The sequence below is a fragment of the Pistacia vera genome, unplaced genomic scaffold (assembly GCF_008641045.1).
Source record: "Pistacia vera cultivar Batoury unplaced genomic scaffold, PisVer_v2 Contig35, whole genome shotgun sequence".
NCBI lineage: Eukaryota > Viridiplantae > Streptophyta > Magnoliopsida > Sapindales > Anacardiaceae > Pistacia > Pistacia vera.
The window spans coordinates 1,493,319-1,506,870 of record NW_022196168.1 but is presented as its reverse complement, the minus strand read 5'-3'; the positions used below and the strand labels follow the sequence as shown (position 1 = coordinate 1,506,870).

The window sequence follows — 13,552 nt, the reverse complement described above, 5'->3', positions numbered from 1 at the left end:
CTTGCTCCTAATTACTAACACCTTTATCGTAGCTCTAATCTCCAATCAAACTTCAATAGCGGAGTGTCTATGGCAAACATCACATCGGTGTTTCTCGTGAGCTTCACACTTGTTTATTTATATATGCAGGTTTAGCAGATTGTCAATGGCCTCAACCTCACATGATCAATCCGTTCTATAACCGTAGATTTTTACCTTTTACAATTATATATATATTTTCATTAATACAAATACAAAATATAACATATAAAAATATTTTATAATAATTATTAATGTCACTAAATATAATATATAAAAATATATATGTTTTTTATAATTTTTTTAGCGGATCGTGTCATGCCAGCGCAAATGCCTTTTTTTAAGGCCCCGGCACTACTCGCATTATTATGGGCCTTGTGTAACAAATCCCACATTGAAAGCGTATTGGGGAGGTCTTGGGCTTATAAATGGGGGGAGTCCCTCCACCTAATAGGTTAGCCTTTTGGGTGTGAAACTCCCAGCCCGTGACAAGTGGTATCAGATCAGATTCAATCCGTCTTTCTATGTCCCGTTAAGCGTCCACGTAGGGGCGTCCACGTGTGATTGTGGGTCCACACGAGAGTGAGGTGGATGGGTAGGCAGGGGGCCCCACCTGTGACGAGGGCGTCACAGGATTGGATGGGGGAGAATGTAACAAATCCCACATTGAAAGCGTATTGGGGAGGTCTTGGACTTATAAATGGGGGGAGTCCCTCCACCTAATAGGTTAGTCTTTTGGGTGTGAAACTCCCAGCCCGTGACACTTGGAATGACACAAAAAAATTTCGTATCGTGCCAAGCTTTTTTTAAGGGGGGCAGTGCTGGCACGTGAGCCAACACAGCCCACCACCAGCTCTATACCCACATAACCACCAAATCGCATACTATCGCAAATACCCTCACATAAAAACCAACTTTTCATCCACTTTTCACCATGTTAAAAAAAAAAGGGGGGCCCCAAGGTCACTCTGGTAATATGATAAATGTGTTTAAACTAAGAAACTGGGGCCCCAGCTACATAAAGACAGGAGACTTTGGTTTGGGGTTGTGTTGGGATTTAGCTTGTAAATTAATTAAAGAAAGAATATATTCCTGAGAACATGTTGAAGAGTGAAGACTTTGCAAATCCTAAGATCTTTCTTACAGTTGTGTTGTGTGAATATCTACCAAACCGTGTCTTGAAAGCTATACTAATAATTGATTTATATATTTCATCTTATTTTTAATTTTAATTAATTAAAATGATAATATACTTCCCCTATTAAATATATTTGATTAGGAATGAAAGCTTAATATGAATGCATGAACTGAGTTGGGTACTAGTACCACTTAGATCCATGGGTTTTAATTTGTTTCAAAGTTGGATTAGTATTGAGTGAATCTGGTTCAACCCAACTTAGCTTTATGGTTGCAGGGATCTTAGCTTGTAAGAAAAAAAAAATGGTAATGGCTTGGAAATTAATTCAACCAAATTAGAATTAACCATAATCATAGGAGGAAATTGAAATCAGACAGGTTGGATGATACATTTTGAGAGAAATGTACAATTGGAAATTTGCAATTTCTTGCTAAACGTAAACGGCTCGTTTTTTCCAAATTTCTTCTGTAATGTGCAATCGTGCTTTCAAAGCTACTTGGCTATATCCATGAAAAGGGAATCTCAATTCACAATCACCTTTTTCTTTTTCTTTTCTTTTCTTTTTTTTTTTTTTTTTTTTAAATGGATGAAAAGTTGGTTTTTATATGGGGGTATTTTCGATAGTATGCGATTAAAGTTGGCATTTGTGTTTGGAGGAGAAAATCAAAATCATTCATTTCATGTGATTGGAGTGAATAATAAACATCACACTATTTCTTAACCCCTAAATCTTACAATAGTACTCTCATTAATAATAAATAAATAGAATAACAATACACAATCATTCTTAACTTAAAATTATAAAAATGATAACATGCAAGGATATAAGGATTTAAAGTAAGGAACAATCATGTTACTTGGATATAATGATTTTTGCGTGTTCAATATGTGTTTATGGTGAGAGATTGTAAATGAGAGTTTCAAATGGGTAGGGTTTTGGCTTAAGTCTTGGCAGGTTAAGGATGAGGGTAAAGTGGTATTAAACTAAGTGGTTACGTTGGTATAAGCTTTAGGATTTTAGCTAATCACCAAAAAACCCCCAAAATTAGTTATTATTGAAAACCAAAGGTTATGAGAATTTGAGAAATGGCTATTTTTAATTTTTTTTTTCTAGTTTAATTCAAGCTTGAAAAATATATTAGAAATATTATAATCAATTTAGTCAGAAGCTTTTCTTGGAAGAGTTTTTTAATATTTTTCCAAAAAAAAAAAAGAAAAAAATTTATTAAAGTTCTATACCAAATAGTTTTTACTGTACATGTTTTGTCCATTCGAACAACTTTGAAGTGTCCATGTTATGGAATTTATCTCTAGCATTTTTATGTTTTTTTTTTTTTTTTTTTTACGAGCCCTAAAGTTGACAACCAGCTAAGTCTCTCAGTAGTGTAATCTTATTGTGGTTTGTGGAGACTCGAACTCAAGAGTTTTGAAACTTCTTTTTACTTTTTATCATCAAGTCACCCAATGATGATTTATCTCTAGCATGTTGCCTCAAGCATTAAGTGAAATTCGGTGGGATTTCCAATCCATATTTTGATTCTAAGATTAAGACATGCTAAGAAAAAATTTTATATTACACCATTAAATCGATTTCCCCAACTTTTTAAAAGATTTAAATTTATCTAATTCTAATTAGTTTTTACGGTTTTTTTCTTTTTCTTTTTTTGTGTATTCCATTTTGATGTAAGCTTTATTTACAAAAGGATTTAAATAAATGAAAGGTTAGAAGTATTTTCTTATAGCATTAAGTGAAATATTCGGTGGGATTTCAATCCATCATACTTGATTCTAAGATTAAGACACGCTAAGAAAAATTTATCATCAATTACACCATTAAATCAGATTTTCCCAACTTTTTTAAATTTAAAATATTTAAATTATCTATAATACTAATTAGTTTTACGGTTTTTTTTTTTTTTTTTTTTTTTTGTGTATTCCCATTTTGATGTAAGCTTTTATTACAAAAGTATTTAAATAAATGAAAGGTTAGAAGATATTTTTAGCATTAAGTTAAGTGAAAATTCGGTGGGATTTCCAATCCATCATACTTGATTCTAAGATTAAGACACGCTAAGAAAAAATTTATTCATCAATTACACCATTAAATCAGATTTCCCCAACTTTTTAAAAGATTATTTAAATTTACATACATAATTAGTTTTACGGTTTTTTTTTTCTTTTTTTGTGTATTCCCATTTGATGTATGTAAGTTTTATATTACAAAAGTATTTAAATAAATGAAAGGTTAGAGATATTTTTTATAGTATAACATACAAAATTCGTTGCTTCATTAATCTCCTATTGTTCCTATTCCCTCTTTGGTAATGAGAAAAATAAGTTAAGGGTGTGTGTTTCTTTATATTGAGTAATATTTTAAAAATATTAATTGTTAAATTGAGTTGGGTTATTATCGAGGTAAGATTTGAAAATAACAAAAATATCTATAGATTTTTTAATTTAGCAAACACTCCCAATGATAAAAAGTTTATGAATTGACAAAAACACTCCCACCTATTCACAATTGCTAGATTACGACTACACTGCCAGAATCTGGTGTCATTACGCATAACTGGTCAAATTTAGTCGGTCGGTGCACTCTTATGACCTTTTTCAACCAGATTCACCACAGATCTGGCTAGATCTACGGTGGATCTGGCTTTCAACGACAATCATCTATTAGCTATTATAGAAACAAACGCACATGTTTTTTCATAATAGGTATAATATTTTAAAAACAGGGAATGTTACTTACTATTTTGAGAAACATATTAGCTAAGTCATCAATGTTTCTCTCTATTTACGGAAGCATTATAATTTAAATCTTGATGAATTCTTTAAATGGTAAAAAAATCTTAATAAAATTCTTTAAATAATACAAAAATCTTGCAATTGTTAAATAATATTGAGCTATCATACTTGGGTGCACTCCTTTTATTATCATTTATTTCCCTATTCTCTGCTTAATGCCTATATATATGGTATTGCAGCACTAATTTTAACACTGAAAATAAAACAAAAGAAATTCAGCAATGGAGGTTCAATCTATCTTCGGCCTTACCTTTGCCATTCTTTCTTCTCTGGTAAGCTATTGACGAACTCTTTTCTTTTGAATTTTTTCAATTAATATAAGTTGTGTATATAATTATTTAAGGTGAAAATCCAATCAATCGCCAAAAATATATATTTAATAATAGTATTCCATTAACTAACGGAGATTTTTTTTTTTTTTTTTTTATTGATTCATCAATTTATTTTAGATCAAAATCGTTATAATATTCAGCGTTTTGATGAACACGAAACTATAATTTTTTTAAAAACATCTACAATATCACATAAGTATCACGTTGTTTATATCATCCGTCAAATAATTTATATTAATCAAAATTATTGATTAGTTGTATGAATATTTTTTTAAGACATTACTTCGCTAACGAATTGATAAATACAGGAGCTCACTCAGCGACGTTCACATTCACAAAAACAACTGCCCTTCACCATCTGGCCAGGAACCTTAACTGGGGCAGGCAAATCACAGTGTCTTCAACCGGGTTTGAGTTAGCCTCAAAAGCATCATCAACCTTAGACGTCCCGCCTCATGGTCAGGCCGCATCTGGGACGACGAACCAACTGCGCTTCCGATGCCACTGGAAAGTTCACTTGCGCACTGCAGATTGCGGCTCTGGTGAGGTGGCCTGCAATGGCGCTGGCGGGATCCACACCGCTTCACTCATCGAGTTCACATTGGCAGAAAGCGGAGGACAAGATTTTACGACATTAGTCTCGTTGATGGCTTTAACTTGCCTCTTCAATTGCCCCACAAGGAGGATCCGGCGGCGTGTCTGTCACAAGCTGTCCGAATAATGTGAACTCGGTTGCCCATCAGAATTGGCGGTGCAGGGCTCAGACGGGAGTGTTATTGCTTGTAAGAGCGCGCGTGTTGGCGTTTTAATCAACCGCAATATTGCTGCCACTGGAGATTTTGGTTCGCCGGATAAATGTAAGCCGACGAGTTATTCTGAAATATTCAAGAATCAGTGCCCCAGGCTTATAGCTATGCTTATGATGATAAGTCTAGCACGTTTACTGTAGTGGGGGAGCTAATTATGTTATCACGTTTTGCCCTAAGTTTCAATTAGAAAGAAAAACTGTAGTTTTAAATTTTTATTGTGCAATGTTTTAATAAAAAAATTTGGTTGATACTTTAATTACTTTTTGGTGACGTCAAGATGTAGATAAATCTTCCTTACAATATGCGGAAACAGAAATTAACCCTAAAAAAACAATAAAGAAGCATGTTAAATCTCCTAGAGCAACTGATTGTGTATCAACGAACACCACCTTCGAAAGAAAAGTAGAAAATGACTAAGGCTCACCTAGCTAAGTAAGGAGAAGGAGATGTGGAGAGATGAGGAAAAAGGATTGATGGGTTGTTGCTGCTGTTTTGAAGAGAGGTTTCTGGTTGTTGAAATCATGAAAGATTGAGGTTTAGGCCTAAGGTTTGGTTTAGAGAGTAAACTTGAGGGCTTCGAGAGAAAGGTTGGGTAGGAGGAGGAGGAGGAGGATAAGAGAGAACAATAGAGAAGGGTGAATATGGAGGAGGGGGAATCGACCGGAAAAGCACAAGGTTGGATGCTGGGCAGGCAGGGGGCTGGGTGGCAATAACTCGAACAGGCGGTGAGTGACTTTGGGGCAGCGAGGTTGGAGTGATGATGGGAGAGAACGGTGGTCAGAAAAAAAACAAAATACCAACACAACCAATCAAGCACCAAAAACCCAATGATTTACGGATGAAACCGCCGCAAATCGCGATGTGTCCACGACAGAAAAGAGGGACATGGGCGGCAAACGATGAGCATGGGGGGTTAGGGGAGGGGTGGGTTTTTGAAGAGCAGAGGGTGGGGAGTCAAACGGTGGTGGCAGGGGCATTTTGGGTGATGAATCAGCCGAAAAAAGGCCAAAAAGATGGAAATCGTGCAAAAACTTGGCGGCGATTTTCAGAAATTGGTAAGTGCACAAGGCTCAGGGTGAACGGATTAAGGGTGAGAGAGGCTCAGGGGAGAGAGGATGGAGGAGGCGGTGAGTTTCAGGGTGGTGTTTTTGACACTGGAAAATGACTGGAAATCTGGTTTGAAGAGTTGGCCGTGTGAATGGATGTGGCAGTGGGAAATGGTGAGTGATGACGGCAAATGGAGGCTTGAGCTTTGTAGAAGAGGTGATGGGGATTTGTGGGATGGTCTTGAAAGTGATTTGAACAGTTGGGATTGACCAGAAATTGGCAAAAACTACCGGCTGCGATGCTGCTAACATGTACCATCTCGGCTAACATGCGTCGTCCTTCTTTTCTTCTTCGTCTGGCGGCCAAAAGTTTGTTGACTATTCCTACCATCTTGCCCTTCATCATAACAAAAATGACTAACAAAATTGTGCTTGGTATTAAATGGAATTTTAAAAGTCTGAAAACAGAAAAATGTCATCAAGTTTTTTTTTTTTTTGGGTAGGAAAAAGTCGTTAACTCTTGCAGGATTCAAAATATTAGTGCATTCACCTTTCACCTCTTAGCTTACAGAGGGAAACAATCCACGGGGGCGTGTAAGTACAACTAATAACTTATGGCTTTCAAGCAAACCTCGAGGGGTTTTAAACACTAATCCCGTTTATTTTCGAGTACTTGATTTAGCGTTTAGTGTTGAAAATATAATTTTTTATAGTGGTTCTATCCATCCAGTGAATTTTTGGGGACAAATGATAGTTCACACAATAGCCCAAGTGATCAATGACCAACTATCAGTTGGCTATCAATCATTAAAGACAAAACAAAAACCCATAAATAGGTGGCCGATTGAATACAATCATAAAAAACAAATTCACAAATCAATGATATTGGATAATGGTGCTATTGCAATTCCACCAAATAATAGGTTGTCAGTGATCATAACCACCTCTAAATAAGAACCTATAAGAATGATTCAACCGATACAACAATAGTTGTTTTTATCGGGCAATTTCTACAAGAAAACCCGATAGTCACACACATACAGAAAAACCGATAACACACAACAAAACCAAAAAAAAAAAAAAAAACCACCAAAACACCTCTACCACAGTTTAAACTCCATTAATCCTGACAAACTTCATACAAAAAAAACTCCAATCAAAACAACACAGACCAAAATCTAAACGGAAACACTAAATCTAACCCAATATGTAAATCCTAAACACAAAATCTAATATCTAAACCTTGACCCAAGCAAAACCTTCCATAAACAATTCACAACCAAAAGTTTCTTCAGAATATGGTTATGAGATTGCAATGGAGGGGATGGAGTGTTTGGGTGAAGACAAAGAGTTGGGGAAATGGGTTAGAAAAAAATGGGGTTATATTGAGGATAATTTGGTATCATGGGATGTTCAAAAACTAAGGTTGGGCTAGTTTATGAAATACTTTCAAAAAGGGGTTATTTTTCAACTGAGAACCTAAAAAGGGTTTTTTAATGTAATTTTCCTATATTTTTTTATAATAGATTATGAAAGGAATTAGGAAAATCGGAGGCTACTAAAAGTCGCCATAATGGCGTACGATCAACCATATATGGCTAGTTGTGTGCTAGTGAGGCCTTTTCTGACCATGGATCATAGATCCATGGTCGGAAAAGGCCAAATCTGGCGGTTTCATGACCAAATCTATGGTCGTTTCACAGCCAAAGACCTGGCCATTTCACAACCACATCTATGGTCGTGAAACAGCCATATCTGTGGCACTGACAATGGCCACCAGTGGTGGTGGCTAGTTGCCGACAATGGCTTGGGGCGGGTAGGGGTGTTTTTGTTAAGTTTAAAACGTTTTTGGTTGCTAAGGTGTTTTTGCTAAACCTGAAAAATAGAGGGTTAAAAGAAATTATTCAAAAAATAAAAATAAAAATATTGTTATATTAATATTTAAAAAGGAGGATAATTTAGTAATCTATATAACATACCCACCAATTTATCCTCCCAACCAAACATATTATTTATCAATTTATTCGAACCAACAAAACACAATTTTTAAACATTCCTAGTAATCTTCAAGGTGATTTTTTTATTCCATTAATATAATATCCTCTTATAATAAAATATTATATGATCCAAACGTCCTCGTAGTGTGAAAATATTTTTATTAATTACTATAGTGCCAACTACATGTCCACATTTCGTTGTAAATTAGCTAAAGTAGTTAGAGAGATTCTTTTTTGTGAGAGATTTTTTTTGTGAATGTACAAGATTGATGAAATCCAAATAAAAGAGTTATTGCAAGATTTAGGTCATTAGAATTTACTACTAATTAATGGAAAAGATTTGTTGGTGAATCTTCCTTTCAACTAGAGAGAATCACATTTTCAGTTCTATCTTGCCCATTGAAAACCTGCACATTTGCTCATTTTATACCCAGAATTTTCCTTCGTAGAATCTAAATGCAATGTCTGGCAAAGTTTTCCTTGCCAACTTGTTCCTTCTTTTGCTACTTGTTTCTGGTTAGTCTATAATTCGTCTTATTGCATTGCGATAGCCTTAATTATGAGTTTGAAGTTAATGTATCATTTCAAATTTCAATCTTTTTTCTTTTTCAGGTGGACACTCGGATATAATCTTGCATATAAACAATGAATGCACATTCACACTGTGGCTCGGTGCGAATCCGTCCATGGGTGACTTTAATTCAGAGAATGGACCAGGCACCCTGGAAATATTTTCCCTCTCTGAGCCATGGAGTGGAAGCATTTGGGCACGAACCAAATGCGGCATGAATGCCTCCAATCTCTTTTCTTGCGAGACAGGTGATTGCAGTTCCGGCGAAATTGTATGCCAAGGTCTGCAACCCAAATATCCCGTCACCTTACTCAATTTAGGTGTCAGTCAATCAGTGGTCTCCTACGAGGTGAGTTTGAACCACGGCTTCAATATTCCGATTCGGATTCAACCAATCGGTGGATCTTTAGTGGATGGTTCCGGACCATGTCCCGTCGTGGACTGCATTCAGGACTTGGGTAATGTCTGTCCTGCTGAATTGGTGGCTAAAAACCAAAATGGGGCGTATGTTGGTTGTTACAGTGCCTGTGATTCGTTGAAGGATCCGAAATTTTGTTGCACCGGTTCGTTTACTGGACAAGCTTGCCAACCTAATGACTATTCTCAAAGATTTAAACAACTTTGCAATTTGGCTCACACCTACCCAACGGATAATGATCCTCCCACTTACAGGTGTAGTTGGGCTGCTAAATATGAAATAACTTTTTGTGCATTCTAATAATAATTAATTAATTTTATGATTTAATCTCAATTAATAAATGACTATTGTTGCTGCTTAATATCATTGATTATTTAAGATGAGTGCTAAATTAACCGCGTACTCTTTATTTTGAAGAGCATCTTTCATATAAATAAAAAGCATCTTTATTAATTTTTAAATATAAATAACACAATTTTTATTCAAATTCAATAGACTCTTTAAATTTAATGAAGATGTTCGTTATTTGTAAGAAAGAGACTTAATCGGAGAGAGAATTAATAAATTAATAAATAAAATGCATAGGAACTTGTAGTTTATTAATCAAAATTATGATAGAGAGTAAAATTTGACTCTCTAAATGTGGAGAGTCAAACTCACTCTCTAATTTATATTTTAAAAATAAAGAGTCTATTGGACTCTTGTTTTTACGGATAGACTCCTTATAATAAAGAGTTTGGGTCATATAAAGAGTCATTTGGAGATGTTCTAAGATTGTTTTCTTTTTTTTTTTTTTAGAATTGTGTTTTTCTTTTATTTTTTTTTTAATATTGAAAAATGAAAAAAAAATTTATACTTGTCCGAATACAATATTTAAAACTTGTCTAAAAAATATTTAAAAATGAAAAATGAAGATAAGTATTTGAGTTAGTAATCAGATAACCCCCTAAATTACCTATGGTGTGTTTGGTTCGGGAAATGTTTTATTGCTGAAAAGGTAGGATTATCAGTAAGATAGATTACTTTGAAGATTATGGGGGAATGTTTTATCAATATGTTTGGATAGATTAGTGGGTATAAATAATTAAAATGTTTGGTAGGGAAGAATAAAATATTATCGACAAAAGCTTTTATTGAATTGTCATTCCTTTTTAATATCATTAAATTATTATTATTATTTAAATAAATTACTATTAACCCCTTATATTTGAGAATTTACCCAACAACAAAGTTTAAATTTTAATAAAATACCCCCAGCAACCCAAGACCACTGAAGACCGTCGGCCACCACCGCCAGCTATTGGCGGCAGTCACCAAAACGGCACATGATCGACGAGATTTGGCCGGTTGTGCACTATTTTGGCTGTTTCTAGCCAGATCGAAGGCTGAAAACAATTAAATCACCGTGGATCTAACCGAAAAAGGCCAGATCCACACCAATCTAGCTATTTTTAACTAGATCCACGCCAATCTGGCTGTTTCGAATCAGATTGAAGGCCAAAAACAGCTAGATTGCCGTGGATCTAGCCGAAAATGGCTAGATCTATTCTGGCTATTTTTCGACCAGATCCACGGCGATTTGGTCATTTTCGGCCTTCGATATGGTCGAAAACAAACAGATCAGCACACGACCGGTTGCCAGTTGTGTGTCGATTTGGCGACTATTGCCTGTGGCTGGCAGTGGTCTTTGATGGCTAGGGGTATCTTGTTAACTTTTAAACTTTTTGTGACTGGGGTATTTTAGCTAAATTCTCAAATATAGGGGTCTGGGTAATGGTTATTTGATAGACATTTGAGGGCAATCAGTCCAAAATGGCTTTTATTTAAGGGCAAATTTGGTAAAAAAAAAAAAAGATAACCCTAGTAAAAAAAGATTAACACCTTTGGACTAGGTAATCTGATAACCCCCAAAATCACTAACAATATTCGCTATTGGAAATGAAATATTTATGTAATCTTATATTACTGTCAAACCAAACAAATGAATGTCTAGAATCAAAGATAGATAATAGGATTTATCTACCCACAGCCCTACAATAATTATTATTAGCATTTAAAGATTACCAGAATCTTTTATTACTTTACAACCAAACATGGTAATGGCCGGATTAAAAAATAGATTACCAAAGTAATCTTTTATTACCTCAAACCAAACGCACCCTAAAGGTAGTTTTTGATGATTTTATAGATAATACAATTCTATGCGATAATGAGTGAAAATATAACGGTAGGCTTTATTTTTATCACTGGCTTGTATAATTAAAAGTGGAAAGAGATTATTTAATATATAGAGACACTTTGACATGTAAGCCCGAGACACTTTGACATTCTTTAATATGTAAGCCCAAGACACTTTGACATTACCCTTGGTATTCACTGACATGTAAGCCCATTGTACTTTGACATTCTCTAAGATGTAAGCCGATACAATTCTAAAAGTCCATAAAATTTGCTGACAGCATTCTTTGATATGTAAGCCCAATACAATTCTAAAAGCTTCTAAATTTCGTTGACATGGAAGCCCAATACAATTGTAAAAGCCCTTAGCATTTGCTGACCTGTGAGCCCAAGGCACTTTGACATGTAATCCAATACAATTCTAAAGCCCAAGGCATCCTAGCACTCTGTGACTTATAAGCCCAATAGTATTCTTAAAAAATCACTGGCATTAGGGGTTATTTTTCAATTGAGAACCCAAAAAGGGTTATTTAATGTCATTTTCCTTTTTTTTTTTTACAATAGACTATGAAAGGAATTAGGGAAATAAAAATATTATTTTAATTATTATTTGTTGCTAAATTTATTTTAATTATTTCTTATGTTTGAAAAAATAAAACTTTGTTAAAGTGTTTTTTTTGGTTGATTGTAATATAAGTTTTGATACTAAATTACTATTAAATTATATATATATCTTGGTTGTCTAAGGAAATATATTTTTCTTATAAATGCCGTTTGGATCGGGTTAACCTTATATTTGTTAACATTTATAAAACACCCAATTCACTCATGCAAACACTTTTGTCCTCGCTTTTTAAATTTTTCGGACAACATTGCTCTTGTTATTATCATTATTTACAGAAATATCATTATACCTAGAACTAGCCACCACCGCCAGCCACCGTCAACCACCATCGGAGGTTGCCAAAAGAAGCCATAAATCATGGTCGAAAAAGGCCTGATCTGGCTGTTTCATGACCAGACCTATGGTCGTTTCATGGCCAGAGATGTGGCACGACTAAAGACCTGGCCATTTCATGGCCACATCTATGGCCGTGAAACGGCCAAATCTGTGGCATTGCCAGTGGCCGTCAGCGATGGTGGCTAGTTGCCGGCAGTGGATACGAGTGTTTTTGTTAAGTGTAATACATTTTTTTTTTTTTTTTTTTTAAGGTGTTTTTGCTAAATCTGAAAAGTAGGGGGTTAAAAGAAATTATTCAAAAAAAAAATTGTTATATTAATATTTAAAAAGGAGGGCAATTTAGTAATATATAGAACATACCCACCCATTTATCCTCTCAACCAAACATATTAATGTTAATTTTTAATCCTAATTTCTAAGTTTGAATTTGTAATTTATAATTATAAGTAATAAAAAATGTTGAAATTTAATTAATATTTCAATGTCTCATTATTTTATTATATTTCATAGTGATTATTGTATAGGCCACAAATCGTCATGGCCCTTATCAAACCCAAACAAGAAACATCTACTACGTGGCCCAGTGCTATAGCCTAATTATGGTTGGGCCTACTCTAATATGCATGCCATAGGCCAGCTTATTACACCAATCAATTTTCTCATGGGTTGGATCATCCAAATTGGGCTTCCCCATTAGTCCACTTGGGCCTAGGCCCATTGCTTCGAGATCACTCCAAGGAACTCAGAGTTCCATTCATATCCTAATTCATCTACTTCTTGTTTCATCTACATTTTAATTCATCTAAGATCTTGAATCTTGCATGAATTAAGACTCATACTCTAAATGCAAGCAAATCAGGATTTTCTTTTTTACCAAAACTCTGCCATTATGAACTTAGAGTTCTACTAGGATTTGAAGATCCTATATTCATTATATAAACAGTGGTCTGACCTCTCATTAAGCATCTATTATTTAATATCATCTACTAGCTCCTAAAGTTTTTGCTTCTAATTACTAACACCTTTGCCATAGCTCTAATCTCTAATTAGACTTCGGTAGCGGAGTACTTACAGCAGACACCACACCAGTGTTTCCTGTGAGCTTCACACTTGTTTATTTGTGTGTACAGGTTTAACAGATCGTCAGTTGCCTCAACCTTACATGATCAGTTTGTTTTGTAACCGTAGATTTTTACCGTCTACAATTATATTTTTTTTTAATTAATACAAATACAAAATATCACTAAATATAACATATAAAAATATTTTATAATAA

At 34.6% G+C, this 13,552-nt stretch overlaps 1 protein-coding gene and 1 pseudogene across 1 annotated transcript; both read left to right on the top strand.

Annotated features, from left to right (window-relative positions):
* Positions 1-4,185: 4,185 nt before the first annotated feature.
* On the top strand, positions 4,186-6,421 carry LOC116139305 (annotated as a pseudogene).
* Positions 6,422-8,609: 2,188 nt separating this feature from the next.
* On the top strand, positions 8,610-9,437 carry LOC116139304 (thaumatin-like protein 1). The gene is made up of 2 exons (XM_031424982.1): positions 8,610-8,664; positions 8,761-9,437. The coding sequence occupies exons 1-2, from the start codon at positions 8,610-8,612 to the stop codon at positions 9,435-9,437; spliced, it is 732 nt and encodes a 243-aa protein (XP_031280842.1).
* Positions 9,438-13,552: the final 4,115 nt, after the last annotated feature.